Genomic DNA, 25,522 nt, shown 5'->3' with positions numbered 1-25,522 from the left:
TGCGTCACTGAGGTTGTGTTGTGTGTGCTTCTTTCTCTCCACTGCCCCTCCAGATGGGGATAAGGACATGGACTTTGACATTGAGAAGACCACGGGCAGCATCATCATTGCCAGGCCTCTTGATACACGGAGAAGGTCAAGCTATAACTTGACTGTGGAGGTGACAGATGGGTTCCACACCATTGCCACCCAGGTTAGAGGACTCAGTTGGCAGTGCCTGAGTGGAGAGGAGACGGGAGGTGGTCTTGGTTGGAATGAGGTTCCAGAAAGTTTTCTGTGGATGTGGTGGACCTCAAAGAATCTGAAATGAAAATTCTGGGATCCAGTTTTACATAATCCACACCCTACTTCTATGATCTTGGAATAATGTTTGTTCCCACAGTGGAGCTCTATATGATGAAGGGATTTGCCTAAATGAGAAGTTTTAGTTAAAGATAGAATCCCTGAGGGGCTACCATGGGTATGATGAATGATGGGCAGGTCATGGGTTTCTAGATTTCTACTCTGGATTTTTACCATAGTTTTTTTTTTTCTGTTTCATATATTGGAATTTTACATAACTTTTAATTTGAAGAAAAGGCTCGTTTATAAAATTTTTATTTTTGAAAAACCATAAGACAGCACGGTGTTCTGAAAGCCTGGTGATTTTGAGATTCCATCATTCATTCTGGAAATATTTATCGAGTGATAATGACTCTGTGTGCCAGCTACTGTGCTAGGCATGGATGGTTCAGTGGAGATTCAGACAGACACTGTCCTTGTCCCCATGCAGTTCACAGTCCCCCTTCTCTGTGTGTGTGTCCTCCCTAGGTCTACATTTTCATGATTGCCAACATTAACCATCACAGGCCTCAGTTTCTGGAGGCTCACTATGAGGTCAGAGTCCCCCAGGACACTCTGCCTGGGGTCGAGCTCCTCCGAGTCCAGGCTACAGATCAGGACAAGGGCAAGGGACTCATCTACACCATCCAGGGCAGCCAAGACCCGGAAAGTACCAGCCTCTTCCAGCTGGACCCAAGCAGTGGTGTCCTGGTAACCGTGGGGAAATTGGACCTGGGCTCAGGGCCCTCCCAGCATACACTGACGGTTATGGTGAGCACACTGAAGAAGCGGGTGAGGGTGTGGTTGTGAGTGGGTGTGGGGGGTGGACACACTGGGAGGCATGTGGAAGCATCCTTCATCACTGATAAACTGGATGTGCTGATGCTGTCAAGAGAATTCAAGAGAGAGAATTGGGATATTTCACTGCTGGCCAGAGGCATCTTCCATAGGGGATTCCTGGAATGAAAACAAGAGACAGGGTGGTTGGCAAGGAAATTCCTGTGGACCTTGGCTTTCTCTGGACTCACCCCAAATATCTCCCAACAAATCTTTTCCCACACCATGACTTTATGACTACCATGTGGATTGATAAAGAGTCAGAGCTTCATACCCAGGGGCTGGGGATATAGCCCACTTGGTAGAGTGCTTGCCTCACGTGCACAAGGCCCTGGGTTCAATCCCCAGCATCACAAAAACAAACAAACAAAAACACAAATAAAATAAGACCCTCATACCCAAAGCAAGGACCAGGGTCAGGCAAGCAGGTACAGGACCCAAAACTCTGGGTCTTGTGTATACATTTTTATGACCTTGAGAGTGAAAGCCTCCATAAATTTTAATTTTTTAAAAAAATTCTGTCTTCCTGTTGTGGGGGTCAAGTTTCTTACCTGTATCACCCTCTAGGCACATTAGTGTATATTGAAGCCTCTGAGAAATCCTGTGACAATGAAAACTGATTTGCTCCCTTTAATTCAGTGCTTCCCAAATTTACTTGACCATATATTTTTTTTTCCTATGTATCATGTTAACAAAGAACTAAAGTCTTCAGGGGACTTATCTGGAAAATACTGTTTCTTTGACTATTTCTGCCTTTGTCCCAAAGTGAAATTATCCATTAAATTAGCTAAGTCTAATTATAATTATTTGTAAAAAGAAAATAGACCATAGATTGGATCAAGATTTAAAGACATATGCAGAGTTACAATTTGGTAAGGTTTCATGGGCATCCTATTTATTGACCTTAATCTCTAGCCCTGTCTCCTTCCATTCCTTTTGCTAATACCCCCTTGGGCCCGCAGGTCCGAGACCAAGAGATGCCCATCAAGAGGAACTTCGTGTGGGTGACCATTCATGTGGAGGATGGAAACCTCCACCCACCACACTTCACCCAGCTCCGGTATGAGACAAGTGTTCCTGACACCATAGTCCCTGGCACAGAGCTGCTCCAGGTCCGAGCTGAGGATGCTGACCGGGGTGCCAATGCTGTGGTCCACTACTCCCTCCTGAAAGGTGAGAGGCCTGGCCATGAGTTCAGAGGATGGCAAATGCTGCTTTGAAAATACAGGAAAGCACTAGAGGCATGAATTTTCAGATTAATCAAGTCACAAAATCTCCAGGCTTTGATAAATATCAGTTCTAGAACATTCCCTTGAACTATCATGACCTAAGTTATGGCACAACCAAAGATGGCAATAACAATAGTAAAGGGACTACTCAAGTTATGGGAGACTTTACATATATATGACATAAACCACCAATGACCACATATGCATAAGATGCTTTTGAAGCCCATGCAACATTTTAAAATGCAATGACTTCATGCATGTACATTAAAAGAGATGTGTAAATACTTTAGGTATTAGGTGTATGGCAGTCTTAGGAGTAACTTCTGTTTTCTGCTAAGGTCATATAATCATTTAATGTCTGCTCCATGGTTTTCATCATCTCAAAAAAACGGAAATAGTATTTTTCTAGAAAGTTGTTATAAAAGATTCAAAGATACAATGTATGTTAATAAATGTCATAAACTGTAAAAGATTATATAAATGCCAGGGGTTATTATTATGATCATTGATAAGGGTCAATTATAGGTAGTTAATGTAACAAAAGTGATAATATCCAGTAGCCAACTAATTATTAATTATAATTTGTAATGGCTGATAATGTATAATTAATGACATTTAATAATAATTATCTTTAATGATAGTTAATACTTTATAGAGCTAGTTTCTTTGGAAGAACTGAGATGAACATGGCTTACTCTCTATTCTCACGGAGCATAATGGTTGTTTATGCTCAAAAAATCAGAGCATTTTACATTTTCTGTTTTGAAGAAATATTTTCCATGTGACAGAAATCCATTCATACCTAAAGAATATAAATTATAATACATAGATTGTTTACTTTTTGTGATTTATTAAATATAATCACATCTGTTATCCAATTTCACCTCACTGTCAGCCCTTCTGATGAAGAAAATGGTTTTATTTTACAGATAGTTTTCAAATGTTCTTCTGAGTATAGGAGTAACTCATGTCCATTTTTGAAAATATGGAAAATACAGGAATGTATAAAGAAGAACATAACACTGAAACATGATCACCTTCACCCAGAGATAACAATTTTGTCTATTTGTCTCTCATCTTTTTCTAGCATCTTTTTGTGGTATTGAGATCATAACAGATATAGAATCTTGTGCCCTGATTTTTACTCACAGTAATATAAGAAATGAGAATTAGAGTTATGTCTACACAGTTAACTTATCGACTTTTAAGGGAACCACTATAAACCTGAGTTTTTGACTGAGTTTGGCACCTGTATCACAGACCACCCAAACAATCAGCTGGAGAAGGGTTTCCAAGTGTGGAAGGCATGGATTGAAAGTCTTATGACGAATCTCAGCTGTTATCTTTGCCACTGATATCATAACTATACACCCATGTGGTAAACAGAATAAGAAATGTGGAGAGTGATAGTCCCCTGAATGTGAGCCTGTATATCTGGTGGTCAGCAAACTAACCCAGGGGCTACTCAGTCATACCACTGAGCAGGTGATCAGGCGAGAAGAAGGTGCTTTGTTGCTGATGCCTATCAAACTTCCTGTTCCAATTGAGGGCAAACCTTGATTTGGGGACTAGAATCTCTTCAGTCTTTTCTCACTCTTTCTCTTTAAAAAATTAGCCATAAAATCTTAATTTACTTTACAGTTAAATTAAATTTTGTATTGTTTTCCATGCAAAAAACACAATTTCTTATTTTTTAATGTTTTTATATTTTGTCCTAATTCCCATTACTTGTTATTTTTACCAAAGAAGGAGAATAGGTCTCAGACTCAGACTCTTGAGCAAGGAATACATTTTATTCAAGTTTTTATAAGATTGTTTTCATTGTCTATTGTATCCTCGATTTATGACAAAGGATAATTTTTTAAGGTAGCAACATACAGTGACCTTTTAAAAATATTTAACAATTTATGAATGCATCAACTCAAAGGAAAATATTCATTAAATAATATTATAAAATAATACAGGCAGTGGTTGGATGTTTAAAAAAATATAAAGATGATGTGAGAAAGCTTGAAGTTTAGGAAATAAGATGTGGTAGGAGGTCACTGGTATACAACAGTATCAAGATCCAGGTTATCTGTCCAATCCCTTTGAACCCGACTCCTCACCCAATCCTTAGCCAGGACTTTCCTACTAGAGACCATAAAGGGAATGGACAAGGTGATTTTTAAAGTCCCTATCAGTTCTGACTTCATATTTATAGTTTCACATTTTAGGTATATAGCCATAACTATTAGAAGTTGTGTGAAGAATGGTTTAAGGTGCTCTACAATATAATTGAAGCTTTTCCTACAAAAGGCACAACTGAAATTCAGGGTGAAGTGTTGAAGTGTGCTTTGTAAAGTGTGAGTCTCCTTTCTTGGCTTCAAAGACCTCTTACAACTTTGGTTTGTAGATTAAGTTGTGTCTCAGAGAATTAGTGATAACTGAAGCACCATTTATGAAGTTCCTACTATGTGCGCCACCTTAGGGATTCAATAAAGTGATTATTTACCCTATACACTACATCACACTAAATCCGGGGTGGCACAGGATGCGGATTTTGCTCTAAGTTTTGTGCAATAGTCTTTTTGTTCTTAATATTTTTTAGTTGTAGATGGACACAATATCTTTATTTTATTTAATTATTTTTATGTGGTGCTGAGGATCAAACCCAGGGCCTCATGCATTCGAGGCAAGTACTCTACCTCTGAGCCATAGCCCAGCCCCTGTAACAGTCTCTTTACTGATCTAGAATCCTACTTCATTTCTCTTGAAAATATGGTAAACTTAGTTTTGTCTTGCATTTCAGGTAACAGTGAGGGTTTCTTCAACATCAATACCCTACTAGGCATCATAACCGTAGCCCAGAAACTTGACCGAGCAAATCACACTCGGCATACTTTGACAGTGAAGGCAGAAGATCAAGGCTTCCCACGTTGGCATGACCTGGCTACAGTGATCATTCATGTGTACCCCTCAGACAGCAGTGCACCCATCTTTTCAAAATCTGAGTACTTTGTGGAGATCCCAGAGTCTATCCCCATTGGCTCCCCAATCATCCTTGTCTCTGCTACCAGCTCCTCTGAAGTTACCTATGAGTTGCGAGAGGGAAACAAAGATGGCGTCTTCTCTATGAACTCATATTCTGGCCTCATTTCCATCCAGAAGAAGTTAGACCATGAGAAAATCTCCTCTTACCAGCTGAAAATCCGAGGCAGCAACATGGCAGGTGCCTTTACGGATGTCGTGGTGCTTGCTTACATAATTGATGACAATGACAACGCTCCCACGTTCTTGAAGTCAACTTTTGTGGGCCAAATTAGCGAAGCAGCTCCATTGCACAGCATGATCATGGATGAAGACAACAACCCCTTTGTGATTCACGCCTCTGACGTCGACAAGGAAGTGAATTCCTTGTTGGTGTATAAAATTTTAGAGCCAGAGGCCTTGAAGTTTTTCCAAATTGATCCCAGCATGGGCACCCTAACCATTGCATCAGAGATGGATTATGAGAGTATGCCTTCTTTCCAGTTCAGCGTCTACGTCCATGACCAAGGGAGCCCCATCTTATTTGCACCCAGGCCTGCGAGGGTCATTATCAATGTCAGAGATGTGAACGACTCTCCTCCCAGGTTCGCAGAGCAGATATATGAAGTGGCCATCGTGGAACCCATCCATCCAGGAATGGAGCTCCTTGTGGTGAGGGCCAGTGACGAAGATTCGGAAGTCAATTATAGCATCAAGACTGGCAATGCTGATGAAGCCGTTGCCATTCATCCCGTCACTGGTCGAATATCTGTGCTGAATCCTGCTGTCCTGGGGCTCTCTCGGAAGCTCACCATTAGGGCTTCCGATGGCTTGTATCAAGATACTGCACTGGTAAAAATTTCTTTGACCCACGTCCTTGACAAAAGTTTACAGTTTGATCAGGATGTCTATAGGGCAAGAGTGAAGGAGAACCTGCAGGACAGAAAGTCCCTGGTGATTTTCAATGTCCAGGGCAATCATTTGAATGACACCTTGTCCTACTTTCTCTTGAATGGCACAGATCTGTTTCATATGGTGAAGTCAGCAGGTGTGCTGCAAACAAGAGGAGTGGCATTTGACCGAGAGCAGCAGGACACTCACGAGGTGGCAGTGGAAGTAAGGGACAATCGGATCCCTCCGCGAGTGGCTCAGGCTCTAGTCAGAGTCTCTGTTGAAGATGTCAATGACAATCCTCCTGAATTCAAGCATCTGCCCTATTACACAACCATCCAAGATGGCACAGAGCCAGGGGATGTCCTCTTTCAGGTATCTGCCACTGATGAGGACTTGGGGGCAAATGGGACAGTCACATATGCATTTGCAGAAGATTATACCTATTTCCGAATTGACCCCTATGTTGGGGACATCTCGCTCAAGAAGCCCTTCGATTATCAAGCTTTAAATAAGTATCGCCTCAAAGTCATTGCCCGGGATGGAGGAACCCCATCCCTACAGACTGAGGAAGAGGTTCTTGTCACTGTGAGAAATAAATCCAACCCACTATTTCAGAGTCCTTACTACAAAATCAAAGTACCTGAAAATATCACCCTCTATACCCCAATTCTCCACACCCAAGCCCGGAGTCCAGAGGGACTCAGGCTTATCTACAACATTGTGGAGGAAGAGCCCTTGATGCTCTTCACCACTGATTTTAAGACAGGTGTTCTCACAGTGACAGGACCTTTGGACTATGAGTCTAAGAGCAGACATGTGTTCACGGTCAGGGCCACAGACACAGCCCTGGGGTCATTTTCTGAAGCCACAGTGGAAGTCCTGGTGGAGGACATTAATGATAACCCTCCAATTTTTTCCCAATTGGTGTATACCACTTCAGTGTCAGAAGGCTTGCCTGCTCAGACCCCTGTGATCCAACTCTTGGCTTCGGATCAAGACTCAGGACAGAACCGGGATGTCTCCTATGAGATCGTGGAGGATGGCTCTGACGTTTCCAAATTCTTCCAGATCAACGGGAGCACGGGGGAGATGTTCACAGTTCAAGAGCTGGATTATGAAGCACGGCAACACTTTCACGTGAAGGTCAGGGCCATGGATAGAGGAGACCCTCCGCTCACTGGTGAGACCCTTGTGGTTGTCAATGTGTCTGACATCAATGACAACCCCCCAGAGTTCAGACAACCTCAGTATGAAGCCAATGTCAGTGAGTTAGCAACCTGTGGACACCTGGTTCTTAAAGTTCAAGCTCTGGATCCTGACAGCAAGGACGCCTCCCATCTGGAGTACCTGATTCTTTCTGGCAATCAGGACCGGCACTTCTCCATCAACAGCTCGTCAGGCATCATTTCTACATTCAATCTTTGCAAAAAGCACCTGGACTCTTTTTACAATTTGAGGGTAGGGGCTTCTGATGGGGTCTTTCGAGCAACGGTGCCTGTGTATATAAACACTACAAATGCCAACAAGTTCAGCCCAGAATTCCAGCAGCATGTTTATGAGGCAGAGTTAGCCGAGAATGCAAGGGTGGGCACCAAGGTGATTGAGTTATTAGCCATAGACAAGGACAGTGGTCCCTATGGCACTGTAGACTACACTATCATTAACAAACTCGCAGATGAAAAGTTCTCCATAAACCCCAGTGGCCAGATCACCACTCTGCAGAAACTGGATCGAGAAAATTCAACAGAAAGAGTCATAGCTATTAAGGTGATGGCCCGTGACGGAGGAGGAAGAGTGGCCTTCTGCACCGTGAAGATCATCCTCACAGATGAAAATGACAACCCTCCACAGTTCAAAGCATCCGGGTACACCCTGTCCATCCCATCGAACGTCAGTAAAGACTCCCCCATTATCCAGGTGCTGGCTTACGATGCAGACGAAGGTCGGAATGCAGATGTCACCTACTCAGTGGACTCTATAGAGGACCTGGATGAAAACATCATTGAAGTCAATGCAACCACTGGTGTGGTCAAGGTGAAAGAGAGCCTGGTGGGGCTGGAAAACAGGGCTGTCGACTTCAAAATCAAAGCCCAAGATGGGGGTCCCCCTCACTGGGGCTCTCTGGTGCCAGTACGACTTCAGGTTGTTCCTAATGAAGTGTCCTTGCCCAAATTTTCTGAGCCCCTGTATACTTTCTCAGCTTCTGAAGATCTTCCAGAAGGGTCTGAAATTGGGGTTGTTAAAGCAGTGGCAGCTCAAGATCCAGTCATCTACAGTTTGGTGCAGGGCACCACACCAGAGAGCAATAAGGACGGTGTCTTCTCTCTGGACGGAGACACGGGGGTCCTAAAAGTGAGGAAGCCCATGGATCATGAGTCCACCAAATGGTACCAGATTGATCTGATGGCACATTGCCCCCATGAGGATACTGATTTGGTGTCCTTAGTCTCAGTCAACATCCAAGTGGAAGATGTCAATGACAACAGGCCTATATTTGAGGCTGATCCATACAAGGCTTTCCTTACCGAGAATATGCCGGGGGGTACCACAGTCATTCAAGTGACTGCTAATGACCAAGATACAGGGAGTGATGGCCAGGTGAGCTACAGGTTGTCCATGGAGACTGGCAGCAACATCCATGAGCTCTTTTCCATTGACAGCGAGAGCGGCTGGATCACCACCCTCCAGGAACTTGACTGTGAGACCCGCCAGAACTACCACTTCTATGTGGTGGCCTATGACCATGGACAGACCATCCAGCTGTCCTCTCAGGCCCTGGTGGAGGTCTCCATTACAGATGAGAATGACAATGCTCCTCGATTTGCTTCTGAAGACTACAGAGGATCTGTGGTTGAGAATAGTGAACCTGGTGAGCTTGTGGTCACTCTGAAGACCCTGGATGCTGACATCTCTGAACAGAACAGACAGGTCACCTGCTACATCACAGGTAAGGACACCCACCATGGACTGGAGGTACTGGGATTCATTGAAAAAAGTTCAGCAGAGGTGCCCAAGATCTAGATTTAAGTTTGGGCTCTGCCATTTTTAGCAGTCTAACCTGGGGCCAATCACTCAGCCCCCTAGGACCTCAGTCATTCCGTCTCAGACTTGGTATGTCTGTTCCCATTCATCTCACAGGGATGCTGGGAAGACCTAACTGGGGACAGCTCTGAGGGTCCTCTATAAATTAGAAAGTACTTTATTTTAGGTGATACAAATGAAATAGAAGGCTCATATTTTAACTACTGTCAGATATCTTCCAGGGGATAGTGGGAGCCCCCAAAATAGTTGTGTGATCCATGAAAATTCTTCCAGGTGACTGTCTTTATGGAGGACAAGTTGTGGATTACAGAAAATTCTTCTTAGTCAATTTTAGGACTTATGTCTTAGAGTGACATACAGCACTTCTTAGATGTGAGCCAGCCCTGCCCCCTCATTTCACAGATGGGGAAACCAAGACCTGGGTGGACGGAGATGCTCAACCAAGGTCCTACTCTGAGTTTGTGTTAGGGCTGGAATGAAAACTTCAAACTTCAACCTAAAAACTGCTTTCCTCAGTGGATACCTATTGTAAACTGAATTATCCCATTTTCTATACAAAGACTAAACCAAACAGTGACCGTGAGAGTTTCTTCACTCAGAATATCCTTTTCTTCCAAGCCCCAGTGCCATGTCATCCATTCCCATAAACATGGATCTTTTTACTCTTACAGATATGCTCTGGCAAGTTAATGAGTCTCAACTTCCAACCAAGAGCCATAGACTCCTGGAGACAGACAGAATGTGAGCTGTTTGAAGTAGCTTAGAAAAATAAAATCTATCATCTTATAACATCAGGCACTTAAAAATGCAAGAGTCTTAAAATCATTGAATAAGAGAATAGTAAATGTCAATGAATAGTCAACTCTTGAAGCAGCTGAACCTTGGAACTCTGGAATTTTAGGATCTTAGAGTGAGAGTCCATCTTCCCACACCCTTATCAGTGATTTCCTTGTCAGGAATGACATTTTACAAGCAAGGCTAGGGACCTGTCATTAGGTGTATAATAAAATCTCAGAGGGGCTGGGGTCTGTGGCTCAGTGGCAGAGTGCTTGTCTTGCACGTATGAGGCACTGGGTTCCATCCTCAGCACCACATAAAAGTAAAAAAGTAAAATAAAGGCATGACGTCCATCTACAACTACAAAAAAAATTTTAGAAAAACCTCAGAGAGTTTAGTGTCATTGATTACTTTCCACCCATTTGCTAGTGAATAGCTTTAGATAGACATTTCTTATATAGATTCGAAATTTGCTTACCTTTAACTTCCACTGATGCCTTCCAGGCCACAGAAAGTAAGAAGCCTGCTCCTGCCAGCCACATATTTTGAACCTGTGCTTCTTGCAGTGATAATTTTATTTAACAGGTGGTGTTTGAAGTCAGAAGCAGCTTTGTAATACTAAAATCTGACTCAGTGTGAATTGTGGGTCCCTAGTTAAGGGAGAAAAGACATTTTTGCCTTTCTCAGCAACCCTAAAAGAAGAGGCAGTTGGGCAGGCACCTGTGACATGTAGCCTGATTCATTCCTGCTGCTGCTGAAAGCTGTGTCCCATGCTTTTAGAGGGAGACCCCCTGGGCCAATTTGGCATCAGCCAAGTTGGGGATGAATGGAGGATCTACTCAAGGAAGACCCTGGACCGTGAGCACATGGCCAAGTACTTGCTCAGAATCACAGCGTCAGATGGCAAGTTCCAGGCTTCTGTCCCTGTGGAGATCTTTGTCCTGGACATGAATGATAACAGCCCGCAGTGCTCACAGGTGAGAGCTTGTTGAGGGTAGAGTGGGAAGTGGAGGCAAGGAAGGTAGAGAGAAGGAGGGACAAGAGAAAGGAGGATGATCTACGATGCATCCCTGAGACTGGCCATGGTTGACCGCATCTGCACTTACTTCTCCCCAGTGGGCCTCAGTCTAGTTCCCTGGGGCAGGGACCCTTCTAGGCAATTCCTTAGCCTTCATAGGGATTATAGCAAGCTCTTCAGGAATCACCATCTACATCTCTCTTCCTGTACTCTCTATAAAGGTCCACTTCTCTGTGAAACTTATCTAGAAGCAAAGTAACGTACCTTCTCCAAACAGTTGGCCATGCTCACTGTGCAAACCCTCTCCCCTGCTCAGCTGTTAACTTGGTTCAGTATTGTGAAATACATCCGGGGCCTCCCCAGGGACACCCCTCCTCTTAGCCCACATATCCCTGCACCTGCTTGGGTAATATAGCCCAATGCAGACACTCCCTTCAGGTTACACACATACACAAACAGGCAGGCACGACAGTTACTGGGATAAGGGATACTTTCTTAAGGACCTATGTACTTTAGTCCTAAATTCCCCATGAGAACAGATGTTGAGACAAACATGTGTGAAGGAGTGTGCATGTGTGTGTTTAGCAGGAGCAGAAATGTGTTTTTAGAGGGCTAAGCTGACAGTCAGAAATATAGTTAAATTTCTTTTAAATATAGTTTTGAACACAAGAAGTCACTTTTGACCAAGGGGATCTGCAATACCTTAAAGGTTGCAGATAAGCTGTTAGCATTTTAATTTTATAATGTCTCAAATTAGCACAATTTCTATTTACCTAAAATAAGCCATTCATTATATGTACATAAATACATGCTATACAAAGGAATATACATCTACACAAAGGATCATCTACAGTCCTATATACAAAGAAAACTATCAGTACAGATATACATGACTATGCATAAGCATGCACTACATAGCTACCACAATCTCGCATATGTCCACCCACATATAGATAGATATAATTCACACAAGCATACTTGCACCTACATTTGCATGTTTACATCCACTTATTTGCACACACATACCTCCACATGAGCACTTACTTTGCAACACATGCAAATACATATACCCTCTCATATTTTTCTTCTGCTTTTCTACACTCTAGTCATGTGAAAGCATAGTAGAAAAAAAGAGCCTGGATTGTCTGTAAGCATTGAAAATACCTTTTCAGAATCCCAGATGACCACATTTTGAGTGGTCTTATAAGGGCAGCTTTCCTTGGGAGAAAGGTGTCTATTTTTTTTCCCCTTTTCCCTCAGCCATCCTTAAAACCTCCATCATCCCCATGCTGGGAGAGGCTGGGACCAGGCTCACTGTGGTCTTCTCAGGAATGGACCACAGCTTCATTAGAGTCAGGCTAAGAAGGTGTGGAGGACCATCTCCACACAGCCCACCTGGGCATGGAGCTTCCATCCACAGCATGACTGGTCTCCATACCCTGCTATTCCCTGCAGGAGTAGGAACCAGGATGGCTAGCTGGAAACTGAGCTCTCAGGGACTCCAGCTTTTCCCTTGTGCCACACCTCCAGCTTGCTATATATGGTGCCTGCAGTGGAGGGCCACTGGGGTGCAGACCAGATCAAAGGACAGGGTCCATCCTGGGAATGTAGGTAGGAGATGAGCCTGACCTTCTGGCCTCTTCACAGAGGTGGGGGATTGGCCCGGAGTGGCTGAGACCCTTGGTGTCCAGCCCATCTCACCCAGAAGCCTCCCCGGGCTCCTTGTCAGGTAGGCTGCAGCAGGCCCTCTAGCCCTGCATGTGGGCTTTCGGGAGGTGGAACTTCTTGTTCATCCCCTCTTTTCTGACTTGTTGTCTTGTCATCTTTCTTCTAGTTTTTAGTCTCCATTTTCCTTATGTTTCTCCTTCCCTCTGTTCTCCTCCCCCTCTCACTTTCTCTCTGTCCCTGGCCTCTGTCTCTATCATTTTTCCTCGAAGTATAGCTTCCACACTCTTCCTCTTTTTCTTTCCCTCTCCAGCTTCTCTATACTGGCAACGTTCGTGAAGATGTATCTCCAGGACACTTCATTTTGAAAGTTTCGGCTACAGACTTGGACACCGACACCAACGCTCAGATCACATATTCTCTGCATGGACCTGGGGCACATGAATTCAAGCTGGATCCTCATACAGGTGGGTTTCCTGAGTTGCGGGATCAAGATCAGAACTTATTTACTGAATACCAAGTGCCCAGTGCCATGGAAGGCTCTTTGGAGAAGGAGTAGGAATTCACTAACCCATCTATCCATCTGTCAGCAAACATACATATTGGTACCTGTGCCAAGCATTGCACTAGATGCTGGAGACATAATCAATGGACTGATAAGATAAGATCCAGGTCATTGTCATCTAATAGGAAAGGCATTCATTAGATCAGAGGTTTGAAATGTGTTGAGAAGAAACATGGGGTGTTTATTTGCCAAGAGAAATTAAATTAGTTTGGGGAGAAGGGGGTAAGCAAAACTTCTTTGAGGAAATGCCATTGTATGTGAGACTTGGGGATATATAGTAGTTATTCCAGAGGCCAGGGAAGGGCCATTTATCAATTCTCTAAAATAGAAAGAGAATTTATATTTCAAATGGGGAATAATAGCTAATAGGACTTTGTAAGGATCACAAGCAATAAAGCACATGGAAGGCTAGCCCAGATCCAGACTTAAGAGGAGCACAGTGGATGTGGTTGCCTCGGTCATCATGACTAGGTAGGGGATAAAGCGGAGAGAGGGAAACAGAGAGCCCATGAATAGCCGGGAGAGGTTGGGCTGCGGGATCTGGGTGATATGGGGTATGTTTTGCTTCCTCTGCAAGAACAGTCCCCCAGGTGGATTCCTGTCCTGCTGCTGTAGGGAGCAGTTGGGGGTGGGCAGCAAGCAAGATCAAGGTCACAAGGGCCAGCTGCCCACACTTGGCTTGAATTCAATAGATCAAAGCATGACTTGGAGATTCTTGAGCAGGGAGGTGGCCAGTGAGAGAGGTGTCCCAGGAAGCTCTCCAGGTAGATGGGAGACAAAGTCATCCTTCTTGACCCCAGCACAGGCGTGCTGAGTGACTCAGGCAGGTTTCCTAATCTCCCTCGGCTTCTGTTTGTTCAGCTGCGGGATGATCAGTGAGGACTTAGAAGAAAAACAAACTGGGCGGTTTTTCAGAATATGGAAATAATACGTGCTCATTGTACAAAATTCAAACAGCATAGATGTGTGTTATGCAGAAACTGGAAAATGCAGATGATAGCCCTTACCCCAAAGACAGGGACTCTGGTGGCTGTTCTACCACACTGCTTTCCCACGCATCTCTAAAATCTCTGTGTAATTCTTTCACAAAAATAGAATACTATTTTCTAACTTGATTTTCTTCACTTAGCAATATTTTGCAGATGTTATCAAAGCCAGAACATAAAGCCCTATCATAATTCATTTCAGATTATATAGTAGGTTACTGTATGGCCAACATAATATATTTAACCACCCCCTATTTGAAAGACACTTGAAAAATGAATGGATTTGTTTCATATTTTTTAGAAAAGAAACACACCGGTCAGAATGCAGTGGTACACTAACATTTCCCACCTTTAGGCATGAAAAGGAAACTGAGCTCTCAGGGATGGAGACTGAGATCTCAGTGATGATAGTGGTGGAGTGTGTTTGGGAGCAGTAGGAAGCAGGTGGGTGTTGGGGGTATAGGCTGGGCTTCTTTCCTCTGCACATACACCGTACTGACACCTTTTCACTGCGATAAACTCCGTGACTGGGATTGTCTCCTATGGATATCTAGAGAGCACACACCCAGAGAAAACTCAATTTCTGTCATTTCTCTGGCCAGGGGAGCTGACCACACTCACAGCCCTGGACCGTGAGAAGAAGGATGTGTACAACCTTGTTGCCAAGGCAACGGATGGAGGTGGTCGATCGTGCCAGGCGGACGTCACCCTCCACGTGGAGGATGTGAATGACAATGCGCCACGATTCTTCCCCAGCCACTGTGCTGTGGCTGTCTTCGACAACACCACAGTTAAGACCCCCGTGGCTGTGGTATTTGCCCGGGACCCTGACCAAGGTGAGTCTGAGAAGGAGCGGAAGCCACTTCTACTGTTCTGCCTTTAAATCTGCCATTGGCTCTCTCTGTGTCTCTCTGGGACTGGTGGGGACTGTATCCACTTGTTGCATCTCTGCATGCCTATAGGTAGGAAATGCTGGGGTGCCACTGCATTCTGATGGGTATGTTTCTTTTCTAAAAAATATGAAACAAATCCACTCATTTTTCAAGGGTCTTAAAACAATTTTACATGTAAGTCAATGTAAGTCAACTTTGAAGATAAGCACAAATTTCCCAACAACAACAACAACAACAACAACAACTCAAGCATCCTCTCTGTGTACAGAACCAAGTGCTGTCTGACAAATGATTCTAGCCATGTTTCGAGGCAGGTACAAGACATTTCAGTCTCAGTGCTTCCCCCCTGATATTAGACCTGGAGAACTTTCAATACTGCCATTCAGCTTCAAGAACTTTTTTTGTTTGTTTGTTTGTTTTTTGCCCCAAAGCATTTTGAATATAAACACTCAATCAGAAATATACCAATCAACTGCCCTGAGATGGAAAATGGTTTATTTTAAAATGTTTTAGTGAAAAGGAGTTCTTTCTTATTTGGGGTTTGGGGCAGATTAGTGGTAAGTAAGGGCCATTTTTTTTGTATTTTTACTCTCTAGAAAAGATGAAATCTTGTTCCAAAGGTTAAGATTTTCTTTTATTGCACCTAGAATAGTGCTGTACACAGAGAGGGTGATTGAGAGTTTTTTTTTAAAATTATTATTACAAACTGGGACATTTTGTGTGTATCTTAAAGGTTGACTTACATGTAAAATTGTCAAGACATTTGAAAAATGAATAGATTTGTTTCATATTTTTTTAAAAAGAAACATACCAATCAGAATTATTCAACTCAAATGAATTTGACAAAAGAAAGGAATTTGGGGCACTAACTACCTTAAATCTACTGAATTCCTCGATCCATTTCTGTGCAAGAAGTTGAGATATTTTTGATATTTTACATTCTAATTTCAATGACAGTATTTTCATTGGGGTTGATTCTTTTCCTTTTAAAATTTTAGAAAGTGTCTTAGTCTCTTTTCTGTTACTATAACTAAATACCACAGACTGGTTGATTGATAGAGAAAAGGTTATTTGACTTGCAGTACTGGAGCTGGATAGCCCAAGAACATGGCCCTGGCTTCTGCTTGGCATCTGGCATCTGGTCTCATGCTGTATCATAACACAGTGGAGGGCATCACGTTATGAGTTGGAGCAAGCAAGTGCTAGCTCAAGTATCTAATTTTCTTTCTAGAAAACCGCTAATATCATCATGGGGACCCCACCCTCATGGCCTTCATCTAATTTCAATGACCTCCCAAAGACCTCACCTCCAAACACCACTAACATGTGAATTTGGGGATTAAGTTGAACTCTTGGGGGGCACACTTAAACCACAGCACAAAACCAATCGAATTCGTCAATGAGTATCTGTCCCAGATTGTGCCAATTATAGCTTCTGCCATCATGAAATGTTCTATTGTGGCTCAATTGTCCTAAGTCAAATTTTATAACTCAAGTAGGCTAGAAAATGCTCTTGGGGTCAAAGTAGCCAGATCAACATATGATGATGATGATAATAATAATAAAAGTGGGATCAAAATAACTCTGCCTTGTTTGACACTAGCAGAGTAAATTTGAAATTTCCTAGAGGGATTGGGTTTTAGCTTGGCAGAAGGAGCTAAGAGTTTTGGAGGGATACAGGGCTCTAGGGAGGGCAAACAGCCCCAGCTGGATCTGGGAAACCCATGTGTATGCAAATGTGCGTTGGGATAAGAGGTGCAAATGGACAGACTTGTTAGAGCTGCAGAGCTGGATTCAATGGGGCAGATCTGGAGAGCTGGAGTGATCCACTTCACCCACCTCTAATGACTACAAGGCCCAGGAAGTACGCAGTTAGCCTCTGCTTGCATATGGAACATGTCCAGGGACAGAAAGCTCCCACTTCCTAGACAATCCCTTACTCCCACTGTTCCTCAGACAATTATCAAGTTCCACTCTTTGGAGCTGACCCTGTTAATCCTGGTTCCGATCCTCTACAGTCACACAGATTCCCTAGGCCCCTTTTCCATGATGGCCCTTCTGCCACTAGGATACACCTACTACTTGCTCTAGCTTCAAGCCCCTCTCTCTGAGTGGAAGGGCCCTAGTGCTTTCAATCATAGGATTGAAACTGGCCTTGAACCAGTTTACCAGTGACCCTTTAAAATGATTCTTCTAGCCCTTAAATTCTACCCAAATATTCCAGATGTGACCTGACCAGCATCTCCCTTTCTCTTGAAAAATGATAGTGTCTCCATCAAAATGCCTAAAGTGGGAAGCTATCTGGTGTGTGTATCTGGTGGATGTGAATCAACTCTTTTCATAGGCAGTCCCCGCCACGCTTCCACCACAAGGGTGTGTGTCCACGCTCAGGGCCTGCATTCATCTGTGAGTGCAAGGACCTGAGGGCTGAGCATTAAATGTTGGTATTTTTCTTGCTCTATGGTCCCTGTGCAAGCCAAGTCCAACAGCTGTTCATAACCAAAGAACAGAACAGTATCTGAGCCAAAGCAGGAGTAACATTTTTTTGATTTACTGAGAACTTTCCATGGGTGTGTTTGTTTTCTTAACTTTTTATTTCAACATGATTATAAACTCATAGGAACTTTAAAAAATAGTACTGAGAGAGCTCTCTTCACTCAGCTTCCCCAGGAACAACATCCTACATGGCTGTAGTAAGTATCATCAAAACCGGAAGCTTGTCATTGGTACATGACTCCTAACTAGACTACAAGCTGTATTCTTTTTAAAATTTTTTTATTGGCACCTATGATTTATACAGAATGGTGAATTTCATTGTACATAAGCCATATCCTGGTTTTACTAGGCTTTATATGCACTTATTTGTGTGTATATGCGTGTATGTGTTTGTATATGTGGGTTGTTTATTGGTGCATTATATTTATTCATAATAGTGTGATCCGTTGTTACAAATTCGCATGTGCCCTATGTGTAGTTTGATGTAACATCTCATGTATGAATTCATGTAACCAGCACCACAATCAAGGTACTAAACTTTTACACAGCCAAAGGACTCACTCTGGGTGGTTTATCTTACACAAATTTCATTTATAAGCTGATATTGGACACTATATAACATTTTCAGGTAGTTAGGTAGTAGGTTTGTGGACTAGAACCCCAAGCTCCCACCAAGAACTTGGACACCCCTCGCCGCCCAGGTAAAAGGACTTGATTTAGAGGTTGTCACTCTGAACACACCCAAAGCGGCTCAGCCTTTATGGGGCGCTCTCTCCCTAGACCCTCCTGTGGCTGCAAGTTCAGCTGTAAGCTAAGCCAGAAGAGTGGCCTCAAAATCCATCTTGCCCTTGGTCCCCCCCCCCCCGGCAGGAGCCAATGCCCAGGTGGTCTACTCTCTGACGGATTCTGCGGAAGGTCAGTTTTCTATCGATGCCACCACGGGAGTGATTCGGCTGGAGAAGCCCCTGGAGGCCGGGCCCCAGACAGCGCTGGAGCTCACAGTCCGTGCCTCCGACCTGGGATCCCCGATCCCACTCTCCACGCTGGGCACCGTCTCGGTCTCCGTGGTGGGCCTGGAGGACTACCTGCCGGTGTTCCTCAACACTGAGTACAGCGTGCAGGTGCGCGAGGACGCGCCGGCTGGCACGGAGGTGCTGCAGCTGGCCACCCTCACTCGCCCGGGTGCGGAGAAGACCGGCTACCGCATCGTCGGCGGGAACGAGCGGGGGAGGTTCCGCCTGGACGCTCGCACAGGTGAGACGGTGACCGAGCCAGTCCCACCTGTTCTTGGGGAACACTGGAGTCTCCACGTACAGGGTGTATCTGCCCCACACAGTCTCTGCCCAAGGCAGAGCTCCTTTGAGCTTTTCTCTGCTCTCCATCTCTCTGGGTGCTGGTCCCTTCTTCCACCATGGGGTCAGCTTATGTGGGAGCTTTCCTATTTCCCCAGTCTCCACCCAGGGCTCTGTGTCCAGGACCCACAATGATCCAGTCTCCTCCCACAGTTGGTGGCTTCCTGGTCTCTGGTCAGCTCCAAGAGGGCCTCCCTCCTTGGGGACAGAGGCACCAAGCACTTGCTGGAATCTGGTGTTTGAGTGGTTTAAGAGAAGTTTCCTCCTCCTAGAGTCACCCTCATACTCTCTCCAAACACCCTGACACCCCTCCATTTCCCCTCATTATCCTGGAGAGGGAAAGAGTTAGGACGTTTGTCTTCTTTCTTTCCGACCATGGAGCCTAAGTCAGACTCACAGAAACTTGTGGAAGGTCCTCATGCTGCCCAGGTCAGCTGCATCCGGGCAGAGTCCTCCAACTCGCCAGAATGGAGCATACTAGTTTTTTTTTTTTTTTTTTTTTTTTTTGCATTATTTTTGGATAGCAGTACAGTAATTAAAATGTGTAATGACCAAATTGGAGTGATTAGCATTTGTGTCCTCTCCAACACTTATCATTTCTATGTGTTAGGAACCTTTGGACTCTTCTAGTTATTTTGAAATATATCCTACGCTGCTGTAAACTCTGGTTACCCTATTATGCTATAGAATACTACAGCTAATTCTTCCTATTTAGCTGTATTTTGGTACCTAATAAGCTACTTCAAAGCAAATCCCAGACACTGTAATGATTTTATTTATAAAGACTTTAGTGGGTATCTCTAGATAGTAGACTCTTTTCATAATAAAACCATAATACCTTACTTAAAAGATAATCATTCATTAATATCATCAAATACCCAGCCAATAATTTCAGATTATCTCACAAAGGTGCTTTTGAAGATGGCTTTTCAGCACCCCCAAAGTGATCACATGTTGCATTTGGTTGATATACAGTATCTTAAATATCTTTTAATTGCTAATGTTTTCTTCTCCCTTTTTATATCCTCATGCCATTTATTAACGAAATATTTGAGTCAGGTGTCTGGCAGAATTTTTCATATCTCAACTGGCCTGCTGCATACAGTGCCACACACATGCCTCTAGGTCTGTATTTCCTAAGAATGCTATTTGGATCAAAGGGTTTGATCAGGTTCAGTTGAACACTGTTGGACCGGCTGAGCTCTTCCCATAGTGCTGCTGGTACATGAGGGCTGGTTGGCTCTTCGGATGCTAAGACTGACAGCAAGTTCAGGTGTTGTCAGCCTGAAGCCTCCATTATGGATGCAAATGAGACTCATTTGGCATCACAGATTTAAATGAGGTTTAATGAAATATTACAGAAATAAATGAAGGAAACCCAGCCTTTAGAATGAGAGGAAAAGGAGAGATGGGGGTGGGGAGAGAAGGCAAAGGAGAGGGGTCAACACACAGGGACATGAAGAGGAAGATGGAGGGGGATTCATCTCAGCCTTGTCAAGCTCCTCTTCTGGATTTGAGTTCAAGACCCCTCAGTCCCCTGCCTCTGTGGTCCCCCAGTTTCCTCACTCCTGTGGCCTCTTTTTCCTTCAGGATTCCTGTATGTCAACGGGAGCCTCGACTTTGAGACAAATCCCAAGTACTTCCTGTCCATTGAGTGCAGCCGGAGGGGTTCTTCCTCCCTCAGTGATGTGACCACAATTGTGGTCAACATTACCGATGTCAATGAATATCGTCCCAGATTCCCTCAGGACCTGTATGTCACGAGGGTCTTAGAAAATGCCATCGTGGGTGACGTCATCCTCACAGTAAGTTGCTCTTGGTGGGGCGTGGACTCCTGTGGGTTCTTATCTCACTCTCTTCCCAGTCGTTGGCGAGCGTGGATTGGCCAATCAAATTAACACAACATTAGACTTAACTGGGACTGTACCGTCTCTTATGACAGAAAATGAGAGCTCTTTGATAAAATGAAATTCTGATAAACGTGGGCATGGAATAAGCAAGCTTTTTGATAGGGAAGCAGTCAGAAGAGATAGACCCCAGAGATCTACCAGAGATTCCAAAGCCTGGGAAGGGTCAGGTCACAGTTAGTGACATGGAATGCTACTATGTGTGGAGAGAGTGCAGGAACTGAGGGGACATTAGATACTATTTCTTTGCATTTAAATATGAAGTTGCTCCCTTCTTCCTTGGAGTGGAACCAAACTCCATAAATTCATAAATTCTCTATGAGCTCTCTGCACTCTGCCTTCCAGCCTTCTCTCCTGCCACTCCCAGCATGCACCCTGCCCTCCAACCGCACAGGAAGATGGACCTTTCCCCAACATCTCCTGCAGAGTCACGCCTCTGGGCTCACAATGTTTCCTCTAAGTCATTCTCTCCCAGAAGCCCTCCGCATCCTCCAAGCCTTCATGAATCCCTTTCTCATCTCCCCAGGTGGAATGGATCATGGTGCTTCATGCTCTCATGAGATTGATCAGACTTTACTCCAAATTAGAATCACCCATAAAATTAGACATTTTCTGTGGGTATCTTCATTTTGACACATTCCCTACCTCCCAGCTTCCTAGGACAGGCCCTGACACCCTGTCACCATGAGGGGATGAATAAACAAATGAACACATGCTGAAATCCATGAGAGAGTCCCTTGGCAGGGATCACTTTGGGGTAGGGACTGCCAGGTGAATGGCAGTCATTCTGGCAGGTACCTATCTGTCTCCACTCTGCTCCTGGGGCCAAGATTCCCTTCTGATCCCTGTTGTGCCTCCTCTCACCATCACCTCCCCAACTGCAGGTCTCAGCAACTGATGAGGACGGACCCCTAAATAGTGCCATTACCTATAGCCTGGTAGGAGGGAACCAGCTTGGGCACTTCACTGTCCACCCCAAAAAGGGGGAGCTACAGGTGGCCAAGGCTCTGGATTGGGAGCAGGTGAGTCACGTGGGAGGGGCCCAATGTGAGCTCATCCGAGCAGAGCTCTGGCCCTGCTGCTGGTCCAGAGGATGCATCGTGGTCCACACCTGACCCTGATGCCCCGAATGTGTGCACCTGTGTACTCTGGGGTCCTCTGGGAACTGTGAGGCCAGAGGCAGGAGAGGGACTGAAGAACCCTTAACCTTCCCTGGAGGAGCTCAGGTCACCATTGATCGGGGATCATTGGATCATTCCAGTAACAGCTACCATTCATTGATCACGCGCTGTGTGTCATGCACGTCACTAAATGAGTCACATACATTATGCCGTTCGATCCTCAGAATAATCCCAGGAAGAGGATCCTGATATTATCTTCACATATGTGGTCACCATCCCAAGGTCTCATAGCTAGTGAATGGCTGGGTTTTAAATCTCACCTGCTTCTGTCTGACTCCAGAACTTGAGCCGTAAAATGCTATGACTGGGCAATGGGAAGTGTCTCCATCTTTTTTTTTTTTTTTTTTTTTTTTTTTTTTACTGAGAACATTAGCAATAGGTCAAGGAGCAGATGTAAAGGGTCTTGTTGCTAACTCTCCACTGGGCATCTTGTGACAGACATCCAGCTATTCCCTGAGACTCCGAGCCACAGACAGCGGGCTGCCCCCACTGCACGAGGACACAGACATTAATGTCCAAGTGGTTGATGTCAACGATAACCCACCGAGATTCTTCCAGCTCAACTACAGCACCACTGTCCAAGTAAGTTCAAGCCTCCCCAGGTGCCCTGGGTCCAGCTTCCCTTCACTTCCCTTTCAGCAGGAGATGCTACCCAATTGGCTGTGACCTTGCCGCTGATGACCCTAAAGTCAACACAGGCAGCTGAAGGAGGCGCTGGATTATGGGATTAAAAACAGTCAGGCACTGTGTTAGGCACTTCTATGTCCATTACTTACCATGCTCACAAAAACCATGAAAGTAGGCAAGACCCATTTTACAGATTTAAACAATGGAGGTGCAGAAACATTCCATAGGTGGGGTGTAGCAAACTTATAATTTAAACCCAGGATGATTTCCAGATTCTAAGCTGTTTTCACCATGCTAATAGTTTGCAAATAAGATTTGAAGGGAATTATCAAGACCATAAATGTTGAGGGAAGTTAGGAAGCAGATAAGAGGGCAGAGTTCTGGGTCCTACTATGCATTGTCTAGTATTGTTCCATTCTAACCTATTTTATAGATTACAGGTATAAGTTAAGATACTTTGGCTGCCAGATAACACATTGCCTGACTAAAAATTCATTAAGTAATAAGAACATTATTTGATATCATCAGAGGTTGGATGGTAGAAAATTCCATTCATATTTGGTTATTTCAATGAGAAAACATTTGCATTTTATGTCTTAGAAATTTCTTCATCTTCTCCCTGATGATTGCAAAATGGCTGCTGTAGCTCTAACATCATATCACATCCTTGTCTAATCTTCTTCAAAGGCAAATAGAAAAGGACTTCTTTTTTTTTCTTTTGTACCAGGGATTGAACCCAGAAGCACTTAAACACTGAGCCACATCCCCAGCCCTATTTTGCGTTTTATTTAGAGACAGGATCTCACTGAGTTGCTTAGTGCCTTTCTTTTTGCTGAGGCTGGCTTTGAACTCACTGAACTCATGATCCTCCTGCCTCAGGCTCTTGAGCCACTGGGATTACAGGCGTGAGCCATCATACCCGGCACTCATTTTTTTTTTTTTTTCAATCGAAGGAGAAGACTTTTCTCCAATAGTCAGAATTGGATCACATGTTCACCCTTAGAGAGTTAGATTATAGCTGTCTTAGACCAGTCACAGTTCATTTTCTCATAAGAGGGGAACATCTTTTCTGAGGTTATGATTACTTTATGCTTGAACAAAATCAGGGTTTTATTTTTTTAAAAAAGGGAGAAACATTGTCTGGATAGGCAATTGTCCATTACATTCTGTATGTAATAAGATTGTGATACCAAAGGAAGCTAGATAGCAACCATGGTACCGTAGAGCAGACCGAATTCCCATGTTTGGAGAACAAAGGTTGGAATGATCCTTAGGGAATCAGTTCTTCTTAAATTCCAAATTGTCTCTCAATTTGCTCATTAGATGTGTATTGTGTTGGTCCTCTAAACAAGAAATCAGGTGTAAGTGCTCAGCTGGCCCTGAAAAGTACAAAATTCCCATGTGTCCCAGGTGCTAATTAATTTATATCTGCCGTTCATCAGCTGTGTGACCTTGAGCAGGTCACCCCTCTGCAGGATAAAGGGCCTGACCTTTAGACTCTGAGAACATATCCATCCCCACCTAGCAGTGCTCCTGGGGAGCACTTCTCCAGATTGAAGAGTCAGCAACTCAAAGGCAGGCCGGAGGGGTGGGCGTCAGCTGAGCAGTCAGGGTGCTCAGGACGATTCCAGGTTGATGCTGGATGGAGGATCAGGACTCATTCTGCTCTTTGCTTCCTTTCATTCTTGATCTCAGGAGAACTCTCCCATAGGCAGCAAAGTCCTGCAGTTGATCCTGAGTGACCCAGACTCCCCAGAGAACGGCGCCCCCTACTCATTCAGAATCACTAAGGGGAACGTCGGTTCTGCCTTCCGAGTGACTCCAGAGGGGTGGCTGGTGACCGCTGCGGACCTCAGCAGAAGGGCCCAGGAATGGTATCAGCTTCAGATTGAGGTGAGAGCTGTGCTGGGCCTCGGGTGGTACGGTGACCATGGTGACAGTGAACGCGCTGACCAAAGCACTACTAGTGCTCTGTCATTAGAAAAGGTGTGTGGAGCCTGTGTGTGCCAGGCCCTGGGCTGGGTGATACACACACATTGTTGCATTAAATCCTGGTCGCATTCAAGGCAGGTACAGGAAACGGAGTCACACAGAGGTTAAGTGACTGGCTTCAGGTGCTGCTAATGAACAGCCTAAGAGGGGTGCTTCAAACCCCATCACTCTAACCCCAAAGCCAGGTCTCTTCCCGCCTGCTGGGTGCCCACACAGAGCCCCTCATTTTAGCTCTAATTCTTTGCAGTTGGCCAGAAGCAATGTCAGGACCTCAGGTTCTAGAAAGATCTACCCCACAGAGTTGATGCGGGTCCAAATAAGAGAGTATATGTGTGGTGCATGGGACTGTGGTGGTGTTGTCATGGGTTGTGTGGAATTGCCTAAGAATAGGAGCCAACGTGGTGGTCGGACATCTCTTCCTCATTTCACTTCCCCCAAATCTATTTCCTAAATCTCAAGTCCAGTGGCTCCTACTATTCTGTAGACTTCCCCTCTGGGTCTATTCACTCATTCACCCATTCCATTGGTCTGTCTCTCAACAAGTATTTATTGAGCACCTACCACATGCCACCTTATGCCAGCTGCCAGGAATAGAGCAGGGGATGAGGAGGGAAGGGTTCCTGTCACCAGGGGCTTTTGATTCCAATTATGAAGACGAACAATAAATGGATAAAGGAAGAAATAACATGTTTACCAGTTAGGATGAGGAAATAAAACGATGGCTCATCGGA

General features: G+C 44.4%; 2 protein-coding genes across 2 annotated transcripts in view; one reads left to right on the top strand and one right to left on the bottom strand.

Annotated features, from left to right (window-relative positions):
- Fat2 (FAT atypical cadherin 2) overlaps positions 1–25,522 on the top strand; it is a 66,407-nt gene that overhangs the window by 17,290 nt on the left and 23,595 nt on the right. The window contains exons 6-17 of the mRNA XM_026388308.2: positions 54–193; positions 811–1,092; positions 2,121–2,331; positions 5,179–9,237; positions 10,890–11,086; positions 13,106–13,259; positions 14,946–15,179; positions 18,603–18,986; positions 20,675–20,889; positions 21,876–22,013; positions 22,611–22,754; positions 24,495–24,692. Of these exons, the coding sequence (XP_026244093.2) occupies positions 54–193; positions 811–1,092; positions 2,121–2,331; positions 5,179–9,237; positions 10,890–11,086; positions 13,106–13,259; positions 14,946–15,179; positions 18,603–18,986; positions 20,675–20,889; positions 21,876–22,013; positions 22,611–22,754; positions 24,495–24,692 (6,356 nt within the window). The remainder of the gene's footprint in view (positions 1–53; positions 194–810; positions 1,093–2,120; positions 2,332–5,178; positions 9,238–10,889; positions 11,087–13,105; positions 13,260–14,945; positions 15,180–18,602; positions 18,987–20,674; positions 20,890–21,875; positions 22,014–22,610; positions 22,755–24,494; positions 24,693–25,522) is intronic.
- Positions 1,114–25,522, bottom strand: part of Slc36a1 (solute carrier family 36 member 1) — a 105,641-nt gene continuing 81,232 nt past the window's right edge. Inside the window, exon 11 of the mRNA XM_026388311.2 lies at positions 1,114–1,278. Coding sequence (XP_026244096.1) covers positions 1,277–1,278 — 2 coding nt within the window. The 3' untranslated portion in view covers positions 1,114–1,276. The remainder of the gene's footprint in view (positions 1,279–25,522) is intronic.

This window comes from Urocitellus parryii, chromosome 1, assembly GCF_045843805.1.
Source record: "Urocitellus parryii isolate mUroPar1 chromosome 1, mUroPar1.hap1, whole genome shotgun sequence".
In the NCBI taxonomy this organism is placed as follows: Eukaryota; Metazoa; Chordata; class Mammalia; order Rodentia; family Sciuridae; genus Urocitellus; species Urocitellus parryii.
Note: the sequence above shows the minus strand (reverse complement) of the source record. Positions and strands in the feature narration are given on the sequence as shown.